The sequence below is a fragment of the Gopherus evgoodei genome, chromosome 2, assembly GCF_007399415.2.
Source record: "Gopherus evgoodei ecotype Sinaloan lineage chromosome 2, rGopEvg1_v1.p, whole genome shotgun sequence".
NCBI lineage: Eukaryota > Metazoa > Chordata > Testudines > Testudinidae > Gopherus > Gopherus evgoodei.
In genome coordinates, this window is record NC_044323.1 from 18,172,964 (window position 1) to 18,192,108 (window position 19,145).

At 46.5% G+C, this 19,145-nt stretch overlaps 1 protein-coding gene across 4 annotated transcripts; it reads right to left on the reverse strand.

Moving 5' to 3' along the window:
* Positions 1-730: 730 nt before the first annotated feature.
* Positions 731-18,714, reverse strand: SHH (sonic hedgehog signaling molecule). 4 transcript variants are annotated; one of them, XM_030550096.1, is made up of 4 exons: positions 14,588-14,674; positions 13,433-13,784; positions 12,806-13,067; positions 731-5,450 (listed from the first exon to the last, which is right to left on the reverse strand). In XM_030550096.1, exons 2-4 carry the CDS (start codon positions 13,517-13,519, stop codon positions 4,735-4,737), a joined length of 1,065 nt encoding a protein of 354 aa, XP_030405956.1. In that variant the 5' UTR covers positions 13,520-13,784; positions 14,588-14,674; the 3' UTR covers positions 731-4,734. The 4 variants fall into 4 exon arrangements, with proteins under 4 accessions (XP_030405956.1, XP_030405953.1, XP_030405954.1 ...); XM_030550093.1 differs by lacking the exons at positions 13,433-13,784; positions 14,588-14,674 and adding an exon at positions 18,180-18,714; XM_030550094.1 differs by lacking the exon at positions 13,433-13,784 and having other exon boundaries at positions 14,588-15,305.
* Positions 18,715-19,145: the final 431 nt, after the last annotated feature.

Genomic DNA, 19,145 nt, shown 5'->3' on the forward strand with positions numbered 1-19,145 from the left:
ATATCGATCTATCTATAAATAAGATGAGGGAGAGAGACAGAATTGGATTGCAGCTAGGAAATGAAATACTTACTTTTACTATGATGATTGGCTCGACATATCTAATTAGTATGCATTGGGGTTATGATCCTGCATTCCTTGTGCACCCCAAATTCCCTCTGGTTTCATTTGCTGTTCCTGGCACACAAGGATTTCAGATTTGGATGTTGTGTGAATTATCAGTTGACACTAATGAAAATAAACATAAAATCCCCACCCTACTTAGAATGATATCTCATTTTGAGTCTGAGGCGCAGGTTAAGAAGCGCATGCATTTCTTCATGCACTAGTGTTCTATTCTTCTTTCTTCCCAAAACGCTTGGCAAATTGGGGATTTTTGTAGAGCCATACAGTATTTCACATGTAAATATTATGCTGTTTACATGGATATTAAATGGAGGGAAAAGAAGGTTCCCATAGTTGCACCAAATGGCACACCTAGAATTCCTTTCTTGTTTGAAATGAGTCATAAGCGCCATTGCACCTCCAGTGAAAAATCACACGGATGCATAATATTCATGCACTTAAGGGAGAGATTTGTAAAATGTGGTCTCTCCAAATTCTGTTTTATATGTCTTAGGGGAAAAACATCCAGCTAGTTGAAAGTATGTGATAGGAATGATGTCACATAACAGACATTTCAGGAAGTCTCTGTAATTTCTTTAATTATTCAAACAACAGAGCACAAGGATAATAGCTTCAAGTACATTCTTATACATTATTTTAACAGTAATAGATATGCATTTAGTCATAAACTATTCTGTAGCCACCACTATTTGTACATTTTATACAAACTCAGACCCTGAAAATGGACTGTGACATTTCCTAAACTTTTTGCACAATGTTAAGACAGTAGCTCCTTCATACGAGAGCTTTAGTTATAGATTCTCTATTGATCCATCTAACAAAGCACTTCTAATGCATAGAATGGAGGGGTGTTCAAGACATAAAGCTCTGAAGGTATCAATAGGAGGTGTAATAAATGGATCGTGAGAGGGGAGCATATAGTCATTAGAAATAATGTGCAATGAAAACACAGCATAGTGTTTCTTTACTTGGATAAGATAGTTGATCCTAACATAACACAGCATCTTAGTTGCTCTCATACTGCAGTGCTCTAAGCTCTTCTTGGCCTTCTGGCTAAGATCAAATGCAGCAATATCTGGGGACTATGTCCTACCCTTTCAGGGGAATGGGCTCTAATCTAATAGGTCTTTTTCAACTCTAACATTTCTGATTTATAGTACAGCTTCAGACACAGCCATGCCTTAAGTTCAATAGCCTGCCTCCCTGAACACTGTAACAGTGTGAACTCTGAGAAAGTACAATCTTTGACATGGTCACAGTCTAACAGTAGAGGCCTTACAAAACCCCAGCTGCTGGTCAGAGATACTGGTAAGAGAGCTTAGATGCCCAGACACTGCCACATTAAGGACAAAACTCCTAAAAATTCATTTGTTTTGGGATCATATTTTACATACCCAGAAATATCCATATTCTGAGCTCAGGGCATTTATAACCCCAGATGTATTAGCATACACTAATGGCACAGAGTTTACAACCCTAATTGCATTGACACAGCACAGCCTGAACTGGGAATGACTTTACGAACCCAAGGCCATCACTTTGTAAGGCCAGGCAGTTTACAATCTCAAGCAATATCCCACTCCGGGGTGGCAGACAGTTTACAACCCTGACCGACCAAACTCTGTGGGCAGAGTGCAAAACTCCATGCGCTGCCAATGAGCTTTAAGTGATTACAGCTTCAGCCACTCTCATCGTCTGGTCGCGAAGTGATTATGTGTCCAGACACTTCCACAAACTGAGTCTGGAGTCGTTACGATCCAAATACTGTTACATTTTGAGCTGAGACTGATTATAGCCCCAGACTTTGCCAAAGAAGGAAGACAGAATCTGCAGCCTCAGACACTGCCAGTCTGAGCTCAGCATGACTAGGCACTGCCATGTTCTGAGGTAAGAGTTTACAAACCCCAGATGTTGTCCTACTTTGAGCTCAAGGAGATTGTTGTCTAAGGGCCCATTAAATTCAATGACGAGGCTCCCATTGACTTCAGTGAGAGCTGGATTGGGCCTCAGAACAGCACCACAAATGGTGGGCCAAGAGATTTAATCTTCTCCCAAAGACACGACTATATTCTGACACAGGTAGTTCACAACTCCAAGACACTGCAACAGTCTGAGCATAAAGAGCTTACACACCCAGGTTCGGCTATCGATGTACACGCAACCCCCGACACTTCTGAGGGAAAAGAGGTCACAAAACCAGGGACTGTCAGAGGACAGAGAGCACATCCAATTGTCAATTAATTGTACATGAGGTACACATGATCAGAATTTAGCCATGACAGTCGACTACTGCTCCAGAAATGGACACACTTCGAGGATAAAAAATTACAAACCTCCTCCTCCCAAGAATGCCACCTTACAAGAGCCTCAAAGCCCAAGCAGACCTCTTGGAAGACTGTCTAAGTGCAAGGTAGTTGCTTTCCAGCTCAGGGGAGGACTTTGCTAAACTTCTGGAGCAAAATGATAACTTAAGTGTAATCATCTTAATTGTAATCAAAACTGAAGAAAGAGTAAAAGGGCATTCAAGGAAAGTCGCCCTTATGTTGTGTTATCTGAAATGCACACACTGTTTTGCAAAATTTTTAGAAATAGAAAAATTTCTTTTGAGGTGTACGGAGATATCAGAAAATACAGCAGAACCTCGCCAACTGGCACCTTGCTAATCAGCACATGTGACAATTCTCACCAACAGCCTGGTAGTCAGACCCCAACCCTCAGCAAAGATTTCATCTCTTGAGTACAGTAGTGAGATCACATTACTCAGATTGCATCACTAATTTTATAGAATACACTCCATTACATTTACTAATATATTGCAAAGTATCATAAATAGTTATAACTAAATAATACATTAGAATAAATGAAAAAGTATATTTGGTGATGTAATATCCTTGACTTTTTTTTTTAATATTTTTTTTCTGTTCCTTGTTGATTTTTAAAAAGCTCCAATCCTTACATCTTTACTCAGGCAAGACAGCCACTGAAATCTGCTGGCCAGATTCTTCTTTTGGCTACAGCAGTGTGAATCTAGAGTAACTCATTGAAGTTGGTGTGGTTGCACCAGATACATCAGTTTAGAACCCCTTTTTTGCAAACTAATAGAAGTCACTGTGGTTCACTTGTAGATTAGCTTGCTTTAATGATCCAGTGATTCCTCTGAGAAGTCAATGGAAAGATTCCCATTGCCTTCAGTGGTCTTTGGATGAGTTCTTAAGTGAACACAGAATCTGGAACAGTGGAACTTTGCCTGAGAAAGGGTGGCAAGATTTGGTCCAGACTGCAGTAATCCAAAATGTGTCTCCCAGTCATTAGTGCGAATAAGTGCGGTTCTACTGTTAGTATAACAAATCGGACGTGTCCCAAGAGCTGATGTGATGTATTTGGTTACTTCCTTACGTTTAGCAGAATTCAAAGTATAAGCAACAATCTAAAGTAAACAATGGGCATTTCTTTAGGTATCACGTTTCCTAAACCAATAAGCAAAAAGGAAAAAAAATGGGCTGCACCAGGAACTCTTAGTTATTATATACTAACAAGACTGTGCATGGCACATTTTTATTTCTATAAAACTATTACAAAATATTCAAAAATACATTTTAGTAAATTTACAGCAGTTATTTCTCAATTTATTAATGCAAAACATCCTTTTTTCCACTCTGTACAAACTACCCTCTCCTTCGTCACAGAATTACCGCCATGTGCGCTTTTTTAAAAAATATTATTTTCTAATACATTTCTTCTTTTTTTTTGAAGTTAAAAATAACAGTTTCTTACGGTTTTGTAAATAAAAAGTTTGTGTAACAGTCTTGACTTCCAAGAACGTGGCCGAATCTTGTTTTTACATAGCAAAATATTTAAGAAACATGAAAAACAATACAGGAGATGATGTTACAGTTGAAACTATTTAAATTAAAATAATATATTCTCATATTTTACACTATTTCAAAAACGAAATGTGATTCAAGTTAAGTATTGATCTCTCAAAAAAAAATCTAATTTACAATTCTGTGTACAAAAATATAATTTATGGACCCCTTGAAGTTTGTCTCTTTCTGTTTGTGTATAGACTTGCTGAAAGGAAGTAGCATGGCAATGGAGGGCTGGGAAAAGTACAGAATTTTGCTTTCTGAAAGTCAGGACAGGTGTGACATGTAGAAAAATAGACTCTGTGCAGTTTTGCTTGGCCTCACAAAATAATGTTTTCCCCTGTGAGTGCAGTTCAGGTGATAATAAATTATCAAATAAGCTTCTTAAGGCTCTTGAAGGTCCGGTTCATATTCATTTTAAAACATCTATTCAAAATATCAAACCAATAAATATCCAGGAGAGGAGGAAAAACAACAACCAAGAGAACAGAACAAAAGAACCAACCAAATAAAAAAAAATATATATAATATATTTATAAACTAAACAGATGAAAACTTCCCGGGGTCTCTGTTTTCCTTAAAGTCTACTTTGGACTGTCCTACTTTATCATTATTTGTATGATGATGATGTCTTAAGCCGTGGTGCTCTCCCTTCAAAAGATGTTGTTCCTTTTCTTTTTCCCCTGCGTTGATTTTTTCCCCTCTCTCTCGGCTGCCTGGGCGTGGCGGCGGTGCTCTGCTCTCAGCTGGCCTGCACGGCCATGCCCAGCGGGTGCAGGGAGTCACTGTCCAGCACCCAGCTGCCGAGGCGGTAGAGGAGGCGCGAGTACCAGTGGAGGCCCGGCGGGGCGGGCTCCGCCTCGGGCAGGCCGGCGCTGGGGGAGAGCACGGCCAGCAGGGCGTGGGCCAGGCGGAAGGGGGCGAAGGCCCAGTGCGCCCAGCTGTGCTCCTCGATGACAGCGTAGCAGGAGGCCAGCACCCGGTTGATGAGGATGGTGCCCTGGGCCGTGAGCGGGGCGTAGGCCCCCGAGGCCTCCTCCCGCAGGGAGACGCTGTGCACCGCGGCGGGCAGCAGCCGCCGGCCGCCCTCGCCCAGCACGTAGACCCGCTGGCCCGGCCGCACGCGGCTGGCGAAGAGGGCGCGGCTGCGGGCGGGCTCGGGCTCGGGCTCGGGCTGGGAGTGGTTGTGGGGCGGCGCCACGAAGAGCAGGTGGGCGGCGGTGAGCAGCAGGCGGGCCCGCGGCTGCCGCGTCTCGATCACGTAGAAGAGCTTGGGGGCGCCGTGCTCGCGGTCCAGGAAAGCCAGGAAGTCGCTGTAGAGCAGCCGGCCCTGCGCGTCCGCCGCCAGCACGCGGTCCCCGGGGCTCAGGTCCCGCACGCGCTTCGTGCCGCCCTGCTCCAGGTGCACCGTGGCCGAGCCCGGGAAGCAGCCGCCCGACTTGGCGGCCACCGAGTTTTCTGTGCGGGCGAGAGAGGCGCACGGGTTAGAGGCGGGGGCGCACGGAGGGGGCCCCGGGCCGGGCTCTCTGCGCCCGCCCCACCCCCGCCGGGCTCTCTACACCCCCCGCCCCAACGCCAGGCTTTCTGCGCCCCGCTCCCTTTCTTCTGCACCCGCCCCTCTCCCCCGGCACTCTGCGCCCCACTCCAGTTCTTCTGCACCCGCCCCCCCCCCGGCACTTTGCGCCCCCCTCCCGTTCTTCTGCTCCCGCTCCCCCCGGGCACTCTGCACCCCCCCCCGGCACTCTGCGCCCCGCTTCCGTTCTTCTGCACCCCCCCCGGCACTCTGCGCCCCGCTCCCGTTCTTCTGCACCCCCCCGGCACTCTGCGCCCCGCTCCCGTTCTTCTGCACCCGCCCCCCCCGGCACTTTGCGCCCCCCTCCCGTTCTTCTGCTCCCGCTCCCCCCGGGCACTCTTCACCCGCCAGGCTCTGCGCCCCGCTCCCGTTCTTCTGCACACACACACCCCCCCCCGGCACTCTGCGCCCCGCTCCCGTTCTTCTGCACCCGCCCACCCCCGCCGGCACTCAGCACCCCGCTTCCGTTCTTCTGTACTCGCCCCCACCCCGGCTCGCTGCACCCTTCCCCCCCACCGGGCTCCCTGCGCCTCGCTCCCATTCGTCTGCACCCGCCCCCACGCCAGGCTCTCTGCGCCCTCCTATTCTTCTGCACCCTCCCCCCTCACTCACCGTGGACTTTCTGCATCCCTCAGCCCCCTGCAGAGCCAAGGGCAGGGGCTCTCTGCACCCCTACCCCCCTGCAACCTTCACTATCTGCATCCTACACACAGGCATCAGGCCAGCTGCTCTGCATCCCACCCTTTCACCCTATGTGTTGGCTTCATTTCTTGTCCCAATACACAATCTAGCCAGGGGCTCTCTGCATCCTGCCCTTCATACAGCCAAGGGGTAAGGGGGCTCTTTGCATCCCACCTCCTCCCCATATAGCCAAGGGCAGGGGCTCTCTGCATCTCTTTCCCCCCCCTCCCCATAGTGCCAAGGGTTCTCTGCATCTCCCCCCACTCCCCCAGAGCCAAGAACAGAGACTCTCTGCATGTCCCCCCCCCCTCTGAGAACCAAGGACAGGGGCTTTCTGCATCTCACACTCCCCCCACCTCCTCTCCCATAGGACATACATTCCCTAGCCAGGTCTGCTTAGTGTCCTACTCCTCCTCCCTAGATCCCCAGGTTAAGAGTTGTCTGCATTCCACGCCTCAGGTTGAGTTTCAGTGCACACATTTATAGCAGTGGCCTTTGCATGCCACCTTTCCAGCTCAGGTTAGTAGCTGTGAACCCCTTCCTCTCTTAGGCATCAGATATACACATCACCAGAGACAGCCCCTGCCCCAAGGAGTTCACAGTCTAACTAGACAAGACAGTTAAAGCCTTGTCTAGAAAAGTGCTCTGCTTTCACTAAAGTAATAAAACTAATCTTGTGAAAGTGGTGCAGCCCTCTTTGTAGCTGCACTTACATTACAAAGAACATAAGAACGGCCATACTGGGTCAGACCAATGGTAGACCAATATTCCGACAGTGGCCAATCCCATTGCTTCAGAGGAATGAATAGAACAGGCAATAATCCAGTTGAAGCTGAAGCTAACTCAGTATAAGCTAACACTTAAAACAGTGTAAGTGGTTTACACTAGATCAGGGATTGGCAACCTTTGGTACGCGGCTCACCAGGGTGCTTACCTTGGCGGGCCGGGCTGGTTTGTTTACCTGCTGCATCCACAGGTTCAGCTGATCGTGGCTCCCACTGGCTGCAGATCGCCGCTCCAGGCCAATGGGGGCTGCCGGAAGTGGTGGCCAGCATATCCCTCAGCCTGTGCAGCTTCCTGCAGCCCCCATTGGCGTGGAGCGGCAAATCGCGGCCAGTGGGAGCCATGATCGGCCAAACCTGCAGATGCAGCAGGTAAACAAAGCAGCCCGCCAGGGTGCTTACCCTGGTGAGCCACGTGCCAAAGGTTGCCAATCCCTGCACTAGATGGAGGTTGGGCCAGTTTAACTGGATCCCTTTCAAAATTAATGTTGCCTTGTCTATGTGAGGGAAATTGACCAGAATAGCCATTGCAAAATGACCTATTCTGCAGTAATTATTCCAGAATAACTCCACATGTGGATGCTACTCTGGAAAGAAAGATACTTTAATCCTGAATAATTAGTGCATTTCCAAAGTGGAGGTGTTATTCTAGAATAAAATTACTTTTATTCTGCAATATCTTGTCCAAGTGGAATAGTTTATTTCAGTCAATTTCCCCAGTAGAAAAGTTCATAGTTAAATTGTGCACGTTTACAATTGAGGGTGACCTAGCTACACTTCTCAGGGCTATGAAAAAATCACACCCTGAGAGACATAGTTAAACTGACCTAACCCCCTGGGATAGATGCCGCTCGGTTGGGTAAGTCTACACTACAATACTCCATTGGCGCTGCTGCACTGTTGTACTGCATCTGGTGAAGACGTGCTATGCTGACAGGAGAGCGCTCTCCCATTGGCATAATTACTCCATTCCAGCGAGAAGCGGACGATACATCTCCCACTGACATAGCACCTGTGTGGACAGCGCAAAACTTGTGTTGCACCAGGCTGGAGGGTGCTTTTTCACACCCCTGAGTGACGTAAGTTATATAAACTCAGGCTGTACTGTAGACCTGCCTCTTGATGGAAGAATTCTGTGGACCTAGCTACTGCCTCTGAGTGGTGGATTAACTACAGTGATGGGAGACGCTTTTCTGTCACTTAGGCTACGTCCAGACTACCTGCCGTATCGGTGAGTTAAAATCGATTGCTTGGGACGCGATATATCGATCCCCGAGCACACTTCATATCGATTCCGGAACTCCATCAACCCCAACGGAGTTGCGGAATCGACAAGGAGAGCCGCGAACATCGATCCCGCGCGGTGAGGACGGGTGAGTAATCCGATCTTAGATATTCGACTTCAGCTACGTTATTCATGTAGCTGAAGTTGTGTATCTAAGATCGATTTCCCCCCGTAGTGTGGACCAGCCCTTAGCAAGTGTCTGCACTCGCCGAAGTTGTGCTGCCGATTCATAGACAGTGTAAGGGCAAGTTTACATTTAAAACACTGCATTGGCACAGCAGCAGTAGCGCTTCAATGAGGGTGCTACGCCGATAGGAGACAGCTCTTCCGTTGGCGTAGTTAATTCACCTCCCTGAGAGGCATTAGCTGCGTCAAGCTCTCCCACCAAGCTCTCCCACTGTCTACACAGTGGGTTAGGTTGGTATTTAGACCGATCTAGGTCTGTAGTGTAGACCAGACCTAATACAGCCAAAACCAAAGGGCGGAAGGGGAATCAGAGGCACAGAGAAGTGAAGTGACTGGCTTAATGTCACATAGTCAATGGTAGAGCTAGACTTAGCTCCCAGGGCTCCTGACTCTTAGGCAAAGTCTAGGCTGTGCACCTTAAATGGCATGGCTGGCTGCTGTAAGGTACGCAGTGTAGCCACTCTTTGCTGGCAGGACAGAGCTCTCCTGCTGGCAAAATTAAACCACCCCCAATGGAGAGCATCTTCCACCAACAAACTGCTGTCCACACCTGCAGTTTTCGTTGGTAAAATTCTTGTTAGTTGGGATATTTTTTTTCACACCCCTGGCCTTAGGACTAGTCTACATGGGAACTTACTTAGCCATAGCTATGTATCTGAGGGCTGTAAAAAATCCACACCCGAGTGATGTAGTTTTACCCCTAATGCCTGGGGTAGACAGTGCTAGGAGGATGGAAGAATTCTTCCATTGCCATAGCTACCGCCTCTTAGGGAGGTGTAGTACCTACCCTGATAGGAGAACCCCATCCCATGGGCATAGGTAATATTTACACTGAGGTGCCACAGCAGTGCTACTGTTGTATATTAGGTGTAGACAAGCCCTTATCCACTAGATCCTCCTGCCTCTCATTGCCTTAGGAACTTCTGAGCACTGCCTCACAGCAGTCTCTGTGCCGGCACACCAGGTGAGGATTCTCTGTGCGCACGTGCACAAACACACCCTGCACAGCCCAGATCAGGAGTGTATGCTCCCCTAGCCCCCTGCCTAACCTTAAAATACCCTCTACTTTATGCACAAGGACAGGCTAGTCATTGGGGCTAAGTTTTAACTTGATCCTAAATTTTGGGGCTCTTGGTTATGCTGTCACCACTGCCCCATTATTAGTCCGTCAGAGAAATCCTAGCCATTTTAAAAATAAGATCACCCCACATTTATAGATTTGAATTCTCTGTCCTTGGAAATATTACTATAATGTGTAGAATTTAAAAGATTTTCAGGCCAGAAGAGACTGGTATGACTGTCTATTCTTCCCTCTTCCATAGCATAGAGTCTGGAATTTCACCTGGTGATTCCTGCGTGTTCCTGAACACCCTAGTTACATTTTTGTGTATTCGGCTGCAGCCATAGTATTCCACTGTAGCCATGGCATTTGATACAATGTATTTCCTTTCTTGCTCCCTTCCCTTGATTTCACTGTAGTTATCTCCCAGTTATTGAGTGTGCCAATTTCTAGTCCAAGTAATTTTCCCCCTAAAAGTTGTAAGACCACAGATACAGATTTTATTTTTGTGCCTCCGTAGCTGGTGCATAAGCTATTATGATTTAAATAAACACTTGGAGAGTCTCCTAATGACTTTCTCAGGAAGGACAGGAAGGGCGAAAATTAGAATGTTATTGATTTGCTAACGACTTTATCACTTGTGCTTCAGAAATGGAACAGCAAGATCTCCAAGGCCTCTTCACTGAGAACATGGCAACAAACGAGCTATGCGCTTTATGTAGAGTCCTTTCCTAGCAAACTACACCTTAGTACAAGCCCCGAGTAAAGCTCTTGCTTGAGCTTTGTTTGCATATTCAGGGCTTGATGAATAGATCTAGTAGTGTAGCAACTCTACAAACATGCCAGTGAATTGGCAGAGGTGTGAAAATCTGCTGCTTTGAGCTGTGCTGTTTGGGTTCTCTAATTAAAATCCAATAAAGGATCAGCATTGTCATTCTGATTCATGTAATAAATGCAGACACTCTTGGAAGAGAGGACACTTCCATTTTTTCCCCAGCTTCTTCCCCTCGCCCCCCTCCCCCTATTTGTTCAGGTGCAGAAACCCTATGTGCCAATTCACACACATACTCTCCAAAAAACCAGGACCTTCCAAGCACTATTTGCACAGCAGAGCCACTTTTCCAAGACACTCAAGATGTGTATTTGAATTTTAAATGTAGGAGCTTGCTCTAAATACTTGCAGTAGCCCATTATCAATGTCCCTTTTACCACCCCAGCCTCTCTTCTCTGTCCTGATGACAATAATTCAGACCTTGGGGGAACTCTTCTTTGCATTCCAATCTCCGGGATCATACTTTTTGCAAATAGAGATCTAGATAAAGAATCTTCCTGCCTGGAATTATAGAGTTTAATCTTCTCATAAGATTCTCTGTCATGAAACGAGGGTTTGACAATTTGAAATCAGACTTAGCTGGCGGAATTCAAGCCTGCTCTCTTGAAGCCCGTGTAGTACAGTCACACGACCCTGCCTGACATGCACTAAATATTACCCCAAACCTCCAAGTGTGTGTGGAATTTTAATGAGTAGATTTGTTCTCTTGGAATTATTCGTCTCTTATGAAATATACATGGAGTTGGATTATGTTCGTTTGGAATAAGGTTACTGTGCATCACAGACACCTTGAGCTGAGCATATCTTTACTATAGAAAAGGACATTTAATAACACTAGCAACTTTGTAGAGATTTCTTTGGCTAAATAAAAGCAGAAGATTAACCAAAGCAATATCACAGACTCAATGTAAAGCCTGCATTGGCCGGAGAAGTGTTATTCTTCATCAGCCCAGGAATGTAAAACTGGTTAAGGGGGCTGATCTGCTCCCAGTAGAGTCAATGGAAGTCTTGCCATTGCTTTGAATGGGAGCAGGATCAGGCCCCTAGTTACCTTACTTCTAAGCAAACAGATATATTTAGAGAGAGAGTAATTATTTTCTTTCACAACTAAGTATTTCTTGACACTTTAAAAGTGTTTCTTGGCTAAAAGAGGCTATTAAAATACAGTTTAGATGCTATGCAACAAACGCTTAGAGGTGAAAAACCCAGCTCTTCTGCGATGCACTGTTAACAGTTTTGCTAAAAGCGCCAATTTATGCGCAGAAACGAAGTTTCAGATTTCGCGATTTATTGTTAGCAAGTTAGCAAGTTATTCCTTTGTTGAAACAGCATGTGGCGTTGTAAGCACAGGGGAAAAATCCTGGGGTTTCCTAGCGGCTACAGATTAAGCCACGAATGGCATTAATTTTCCTTTTCCTGCGCACACTTGCAGGTCCTGTTGGCAATAGTAATAATACTAGACTTCGGGGCGTGCAGCCAGCTAGATGTTTTTAAATGGTCACGATACTTGTTTGTAAGATACTATGTGGATTTAGAAAAGAATAAATGCCAGGGGGGACCCGACTGTTATTTTGCAGAGTTGTGGGCTCATTCGGGGTGGGAGGGGACCAATACTGTAACAAAGTGGTGGAGCTGGCTGCAGGTTTTTGCATCCTTATGATTAATCTAGGGCTATAGAGGCGCCTGGCACGTCAGATACATGACATGCATTCGTCCCACCCGCACCAGAGTGAGACAGCTAGAGAACCGTATTCATATCCGAATCAGTTCTCTGCCCAGCTTGTCACTGTGATTGGAACGAGGGCTTCCCCCTGCCTTTGTAAACTCCACTCTAAATCTACACTGTCCTCCTAATAGCCCCCTCCTACGTAGGCAGAGAAGCACAGGACGAGGCTGGCTCATAAATGTGACCAAGCCCTGTAGTTATGTATGGCTCCAAATCAGTTAAACGGGAAGAGAAGCGCCCCCCCACCAGCCCCTGCTCCCACTGCAGCCCAGCCGCTAGGCAAAGCAATGGTCGGATAACCGCATCCTCCCCCAGGTCAAGTGCCGGGTTCTGATGCAACCTGCGCTTGGCACAAGCAGCCAGGCCCCCCCAGAGAGAAAGTGGGGCAATGTGCCCCAGGCCCCTAGGGGCCCCGATGAGAATACAGTATTCTCTAGTATTGCAACTTTTTTAATGGAAGGGGCCCCGAAATTGCTTTGCCCTAGGCCCCCTGAATCCTCTGGGCAGCCCTGCAAGCTGCAGCAGCCCCAGGGCTTAGCCTTGCGGAGTGCCCCTCCCCTCCTAGGCCCCCAGTGATGCTGTAGTCCCTTCAGTGGCTGCCTTAGCGGGGTTCACACGCCTTGTTGCTCGGATACTTTTATTCTCCCCTAGGGTCCAACCTGTCAGGCCTGGGTCCCACCATCCTTACCCGCTTTGACGGAGCAGTGGATGTGGGCCTTGGACTCGTAGTAGACCCAGTCGAAGCCAGCCTCCACCGCCAGCCGAGCCAGCATGCCGTACTTGCTGCGGTCCCTGTCCGAGGTGGTGATGTCCACGGCCCGGCCCTCGTAATGCAGCGACTCCTCGGAGTGGTGCCCATCTTCATCCCATCCCTCGGTCACCCTCAGCTTCACGCCAGGCCACTGGTTCATCACCGAGATCGCCAGGGCGTTCAGCTTGTCTTTGCATCTCTGCAGGGACAGGGGCACACAAGGGGCACACGCATTGCACGGGCACTGCGGCATTTAGACAGCCCCCCACCCTGGGCACTGATCCCCCCCCTTCCAGCCCCCATTCAAAATAACACACACTTCCCATGTCAAGAGTTAAAGGCTACGGACAAAGCCTGAGCTATGCTGTCAGTAAATTGTGATCCTGGGCCCACTATTACTGAAGTCAAGGGCAAAACTCCTGGTGACTTCGCCCTATATATCCGTGCAAGGGGCCAGCCTGGGGGAATTGAAAAGCTTCTCGGATACCTAATGGGCAAGCCTGTTAGTCTGATGTAGGAAGTAAAGTGAGGTCGGTGCAGAGAAGGTTGAAGCCTGGATAATACCGAGTGAGTGGGGTCGAGATACAACCATTCTTTCAAACGATCGCCCAGTTCCTTACAACCTGCAACCTGTCTGAATGTCGGAAGCATGGTCTCTCCTCATTCTTCCAGCTAAGACGTGCATTTTCACACTGTTGGGAGCAGAATAAAGTTTTTCCAAAAGACAAACACTTGCCATACATCTGGGAGCCAAATATCTTCCCCTGCAATCTCTCTCCGGGTCCTTTCAACTTAAGTCGGTGATGAAAAGGTTCTCAATACGCGTTAACAGCCTTTCTGTGCTAGAAGGAGTTTTTCCTTCACAGATCACTCACTAGAGTCCTTAGACCAGCCTGGGCTAGAAACATTCATCCTGCTTGAAATATACATACGTGTATATATAAGAGCAAACTCAGCTGATATCTCTTAGGGGAAAGAATGAAAAGCAGAGAGGGATCAAGTTGATAGCAATGTTAAAAACCAACAAACCCAGAGCTGCGCTATCGTAGAATATGAAACCGGGAGTGACAACAAGCATTCTTTATATGGAGTGCCACATTCTTTTAACTCTAGAGACCACTGCCACATGATTAACTTTCTATCTCCTTTAACTAGCTCCTTTCCTTTATGTTTTCTTGGTTTTATGAAATTTGCCATGCAGGACCCGGCAGTTCGGCGAGAAATTGTAAGAGATTATGGACAAACGTGTAAAGAAGGGGCAGAGAGGGAGGATGGAGCGAGGAGATCATTCTGAATAAAGTACGAAAAGTTTGGGTAGACTCTTATCACATCCCCGAGTTTAAATGGAATACTGCTCTGCATGAATCAATGCGCCCTAGAAAAAGGTCAGCTACCATCCACACCCACTGAGGATTAGTCAAGCAATATATATTTCAGGCACATTTGCAAATGTGAAAACTACAGCATGTTGCCAGCTAATTTTTTTTTTAAAAAAGGACAAAGCCTTTTCACGATATGGATATTTGACGTTGCAGTCCAACAAATATCATCTGCAGTTCAGTAAAGCTAAAGGCAAACGCATCAAGTGGGTAGGGATGTTTGGCTTTCTCTAGGAGGACTCACCCAAAACGTTATCAATATGTTAAATAACACACCACAAAGGTTCTTTTCACAGCTCCCAGAAGGGGGGAAAAGCTTGCATGATTCCTGCTACGCTACCTTTAGGTACGTGACCGGATTGCTCAACAGGAAAGTTCCAGCGCGTATATTACAGCCATAAAGAGATACCCTCGTAATACTTCGGTGGCAGTTAAATATAAAGTGCCCTGGTGAGTCCACTTTGGACTCCCTGGCCGATTGTTCCATGTGACTTCACATTTTTATGGAAAGAGCTGATTGTTTGGTCTTTAAGGTGATGTCAGCCTAGGAAAAGCAGAAAACCATAAGGAGGTTTAGCTTGTGAATCTCTCTCGCAGATATACTGTGAGAAAAAGGCGAAACGGTTAATGTTTTAGGCCACTGACAAGGAGAAAGCCCTTAGCTGCACAGCAGTCTAAAGCCATGTTATTTTATAACTAAGAAAACAAGCAGGGAGGAGAGTAGACAAGGTGGGTTTGCTATTCCAGCTCCTTCCCCTATAAATATGAGCTAAAGTCTCTCTGGCAAAATAAAAGGGAAAAGAACGATCTACTAAAGGACTTTCCTTCCTTTCATATTGGCTGAGCTGGATTGTCAGAGTCAAAAGCCGTGAAGGCCAGACTATTTATTAATTCACTGGGTCGTGTGCCACAAATCAAGCCCAATTCTGTTCAGCCACCGTGAAACTCAGCAGGGCTGCCTCCACTAACGCTTTGTGTGGAGGCAAAGTTGTTCAACAAGCCCTCTTCTGCCAGCCCCTAATCTCTTCACAAATGAATTGCTTGAAGGAAACACTTAACAGGTACCTGTCAGTGTAAACAACCCGGTGGGCTTCCTAAATGCCAAGCTGATCTCCAAATTCCGCACATCATGCACCGGTTGTGTGCCTGTATGGCATTAGATTTCTACTTTATTTCATACAAATTCCAGCTTTATCATATTGACCTGGCCCTCTTATCTCTTTCACAGATCCAGCCAATGGTTGTTCTTGCTGGGGGGGGGGGGGGAAGGGGGCGGGGAAGGAGGGGGCATTCAGCAAACTGCTGTTTTCACCTGCAAAGTTAAGAACCTGACTTACCTAGCTCTGTTTGCGTTTTTTCCCTTCTTAAGTTAATATTAACTAGCAGCTAATGCATTCAGCAACGATTCTGAAAGTTTAACAATTCCATTCAGGGAAGAGCTTTCCATGGTTGAAGGGCTTGTGAAGCAGGCATTTAAAGGCTTGAATTTAACAGAACAAGAGGTTGCTGATTGGGAGAGAAAGAAAGAGATTGGCCTAGCTCGTTGTAGGGTTGCAATATGAGGGAATTCTGATGTCAGCGGCAGTTTCCCACCACCTCCCTATAAATATTGTTATTGGAAGACCACCTAGCAATTCCCCCTCCAACCCACCCCGAACATCGCTCTAGGATCAATCACCCCATTGCCTCGCCCCAGCCCCAGCCAGGGTTATGAGATCACTCCTGTTCCTTCCTCTCCCCTCCTCCAATATCATTATGCAATCACCGATGTCCCTTTCTCCCCTCTCTTGGTCCCCAAAGGGGGGTCAATAATGAAGGTGCAGCCAGACGTTGATCTCTTATTTTGGTGTGGTACCTAAGCTGGGCTATGAGGCAGAGCGGTGTTATCTACCCCCCCCCCACCCTTTTTGTGTGTGTGTGTGTGTAAGGAACGAGAATAGTCACTGAAGGAAAAAGTATTTGTTTTCGTTTCGTTCGTCTGAGGGAAGTTGACAGAAGGTCAGAAGTTCAAATGCTGCCAGCTATTGCAGCGAGAGTGGCAAGCCATGTAGAAGGCTCTGTATTCCCAGGGAAGGGCAGCTAGCCAGACAAGGCACATCCAAGGCTGCGGTAGAGGAGAAAGGAGACACTACCACACATGCTGGGGTCTCCCCCACTTCAGCCCACCCCCCTTTAAAAAACCCCCCACCACACATTTTCCCTTCCTCTGTGGGTCTCCATCTCTTTCCCCCTGCATTTCAATCTGTCTGGCGCTCCCTCTCTCTTCCTTTCTACACCTAAGCTTCATTTGCTCTTTCATGAGCATGGGGTGTGTGTGTGTTTGTGTGTGTGTGTCTAATTACACACACGCACACACACACACAAAAACACGTCTTCTTTTTTTCCTGGGGCTTCCCAGCAGCAGCAGCAGCAACAGCAGCAGCAGCAGCATTTGCCGTATTAAAAAGGATACAAACTGAAATCCTAGCCGTTGCGATCGATAAAAGAGGAGTAAGTGGAGCTGAAAATGCGAGATGTGTCTGACTTGTCGCACAGCTACACTGTCTTGCATCTTTTCAGCAAGGGAGGATGACCGAGGGCTATAAGAGGGACTGGATCTTACAATGCATGCCACAATAGTCATCAGCCAGCCCTCTCTCACTTGCCTTTCTTTTGCATTAGGAGGCGAGATTAAAGCTGCTATCGAATTGGACTGGGAACTCTCTACACAACATGCTCTGCACCGTGGCCTGTGCATATTTAATTGAGGCTCGCGCTTCTATCTGGCAGAGGCGCGCGCGTCAACACTCATAGGTACAGTAAGATTTAAGGTGGTCGGGAAGAGATTGGAGGAGACACGTCCTTCGCCCAAATAAATCTAGTAAATGTGCGGAAAATCAAGCCGAGGCAAAGGGGAGAGTTTAGGAAATTCTTCCCATCCTCAACGCGATTCTTGCAGCTTAACATATTATAGCACTGAAAGAGGCACTTAAATACATTAATAATGGGAAGGGGGGGGAGAGGCTGTTGACCTATATTTGGGTGAAACCCATTTCCAGTGTCTAGATGGCATCTAGATTCCATGCAGTTTCAAAAACTCTAGAACTGGGAGACTAATTGCTTTCACCTATCTCTCCGTGAGCAATAACAATATTTATTATAATAATGTGGCTGTTTGGGAAGGTTTATTTTTTGCATACAGTGGTTCCGCATTCTGATTCCACTCCCGATTCAATATTTATCCAGCTGTAAACCTTGTGCCATCTGATTTTTAAAACAGAAGTGATGCAATGCTGATAAGTTGCAAGTCCCTCCCATTTGGAAGTACCAGAGCATTGGTGGCGAGCATCCTTAAAGAAATATCAATATATTTACGCTCTGATGGGCACAATTGCAAAGGATGGTTTTGCAATACAAGCTATATAATACAGAAACAGGAGAGTAATGGTCGATTGGACTTCAGCTGCCTTTTGTGACTGCAAGACTCTAGAGGTACTAAATTTAGAATCCGCTCGCAAACCACAATAATGAAGGGTAATAAAATAAAATAAATATAAAAAAGCCAACAGCTGTACCAACCGCTGACTGCATTTGTAATAACGAAAGAGTGGCCTGACGGTCACTACACACTTGGGATCCTCTTAGCTGTATACAATTCGTTTGATCAAAGTGCAGGCTTGGGGACAAATGCAAACAGAAATCTCTAACCAAGTTACAGGAAACGTCATGGCAAGGTTAAAATTGTAAAGTATTACACAAAGCCCCAACAAATATATATCTAGGGCTATATGCCCCTGCAAACTTAACTGGATATTTAAATATGAATCTAACCGATGAGGGGTTTTTTTTGGGGGGGGGAGGCAGGGGTGTCTTTCAAAAATTCTAAGACGCTTTAATTTATGATTGCTCAGATATGCTAACAAATAAAAATATATGTATCTATGTAGCTCTACCTGAGTCATCAGTCTGTCAGCTCCAGTGTTCTCTTCATCCTTAAAAATAATGTCAGGGTTGTAATTTGGGGTTAGTTCTTTAAATCTCTCGGAGTTTCTTGAGATCTTCCCTTCATATCTTCCACTGGCCCCTAGGGTCTTCTCTGCCACATTGGGAATAAACTGCTTATAGGCTAAAGGGGTCAGTTTTTTGGGGTGTCTCCTTTTTCCAATACCCCTGCCTGGTCCACAAGTCAGCCCAGAGGAGACCAAAAGAACGCAGATGAAGCCCACCAACAGAATTCTTGTCAACAGCAGCATTTCGTCCATTGAATCCAATTACTTCAAAGCTCTCTGTGTCTATCCCTGGCTGTCTCTCTAGATCTCTCTCTTCCTACGTCCTTGTCTGCTTTCTGAATCGTATACTATCCACCGATCCCTAGCAAGACAGGTGTTGGAATGGCAGGCTTTAGGTCGCTGATAACGGAACACATCGGAGTTTGGTCGTGAGACAGCAATCGGGAGACAAAAAGGGTCTGATTTTAATGGTAGCAAGGCTAGAGACGCTTGTGAGAGGAGTCTGCCTTTAGTTCTATATTATAGCTGCCAGAGCCGAGTTCTGATTGGCTAAGGCGAGACAAGCTTGTCTTCTGATGTATTAACCCTCAAAAAGGCAACAAATTCTTGAAAGATATTTTTTTTCTTTTACCTGTAGGGCTTGGAGCTGAAAGGGGTGGAGATAGCGCTTTCTTGGGATAACATCAATTACATGCTGTTTTTTTTTTAACTTTCTTGGCAGAGTGGTACATTTGTCAGCAGGAGTAACAGATGTCTCTGTGAAATAGAAATATTAGCAGGCTGCCTTACTGCATTTCAAGTTTTTAAGGGCGGGTTTAAATTAAAATAAAATAATAAGTTGGCTATCAAACAACTTTTTGAAAAATAATCTTTCAGGGGCAAAATGACTAACCATTTGAAAACTAACCC

Excerpts from the sequence above, each read along its gene's own strand:
- SHH (XM_030550093.1), bottom strand. The coding sequence starts at position 18,488 with ATGGACGAAATGCTGCTGTTGACAAGAATTCTGTTGGTGGGCTTCATC. Across the intron at positions 13,068-18,179 it reads CTGACAGACTGATGACTCAG|AGATGCAAAGACAAGCTGAA; the intron begins GTAGAGCTACAT and ends CTGTCCCTGCAG. Across the intron at positions 5,451-12,805 it reads CCACTGCTCCGTCAAAGCGG|AAAACTCGGTGGCCGCCAAG; the intron begins GTAAGGATGGTG and ends TCGCCCGCACAG.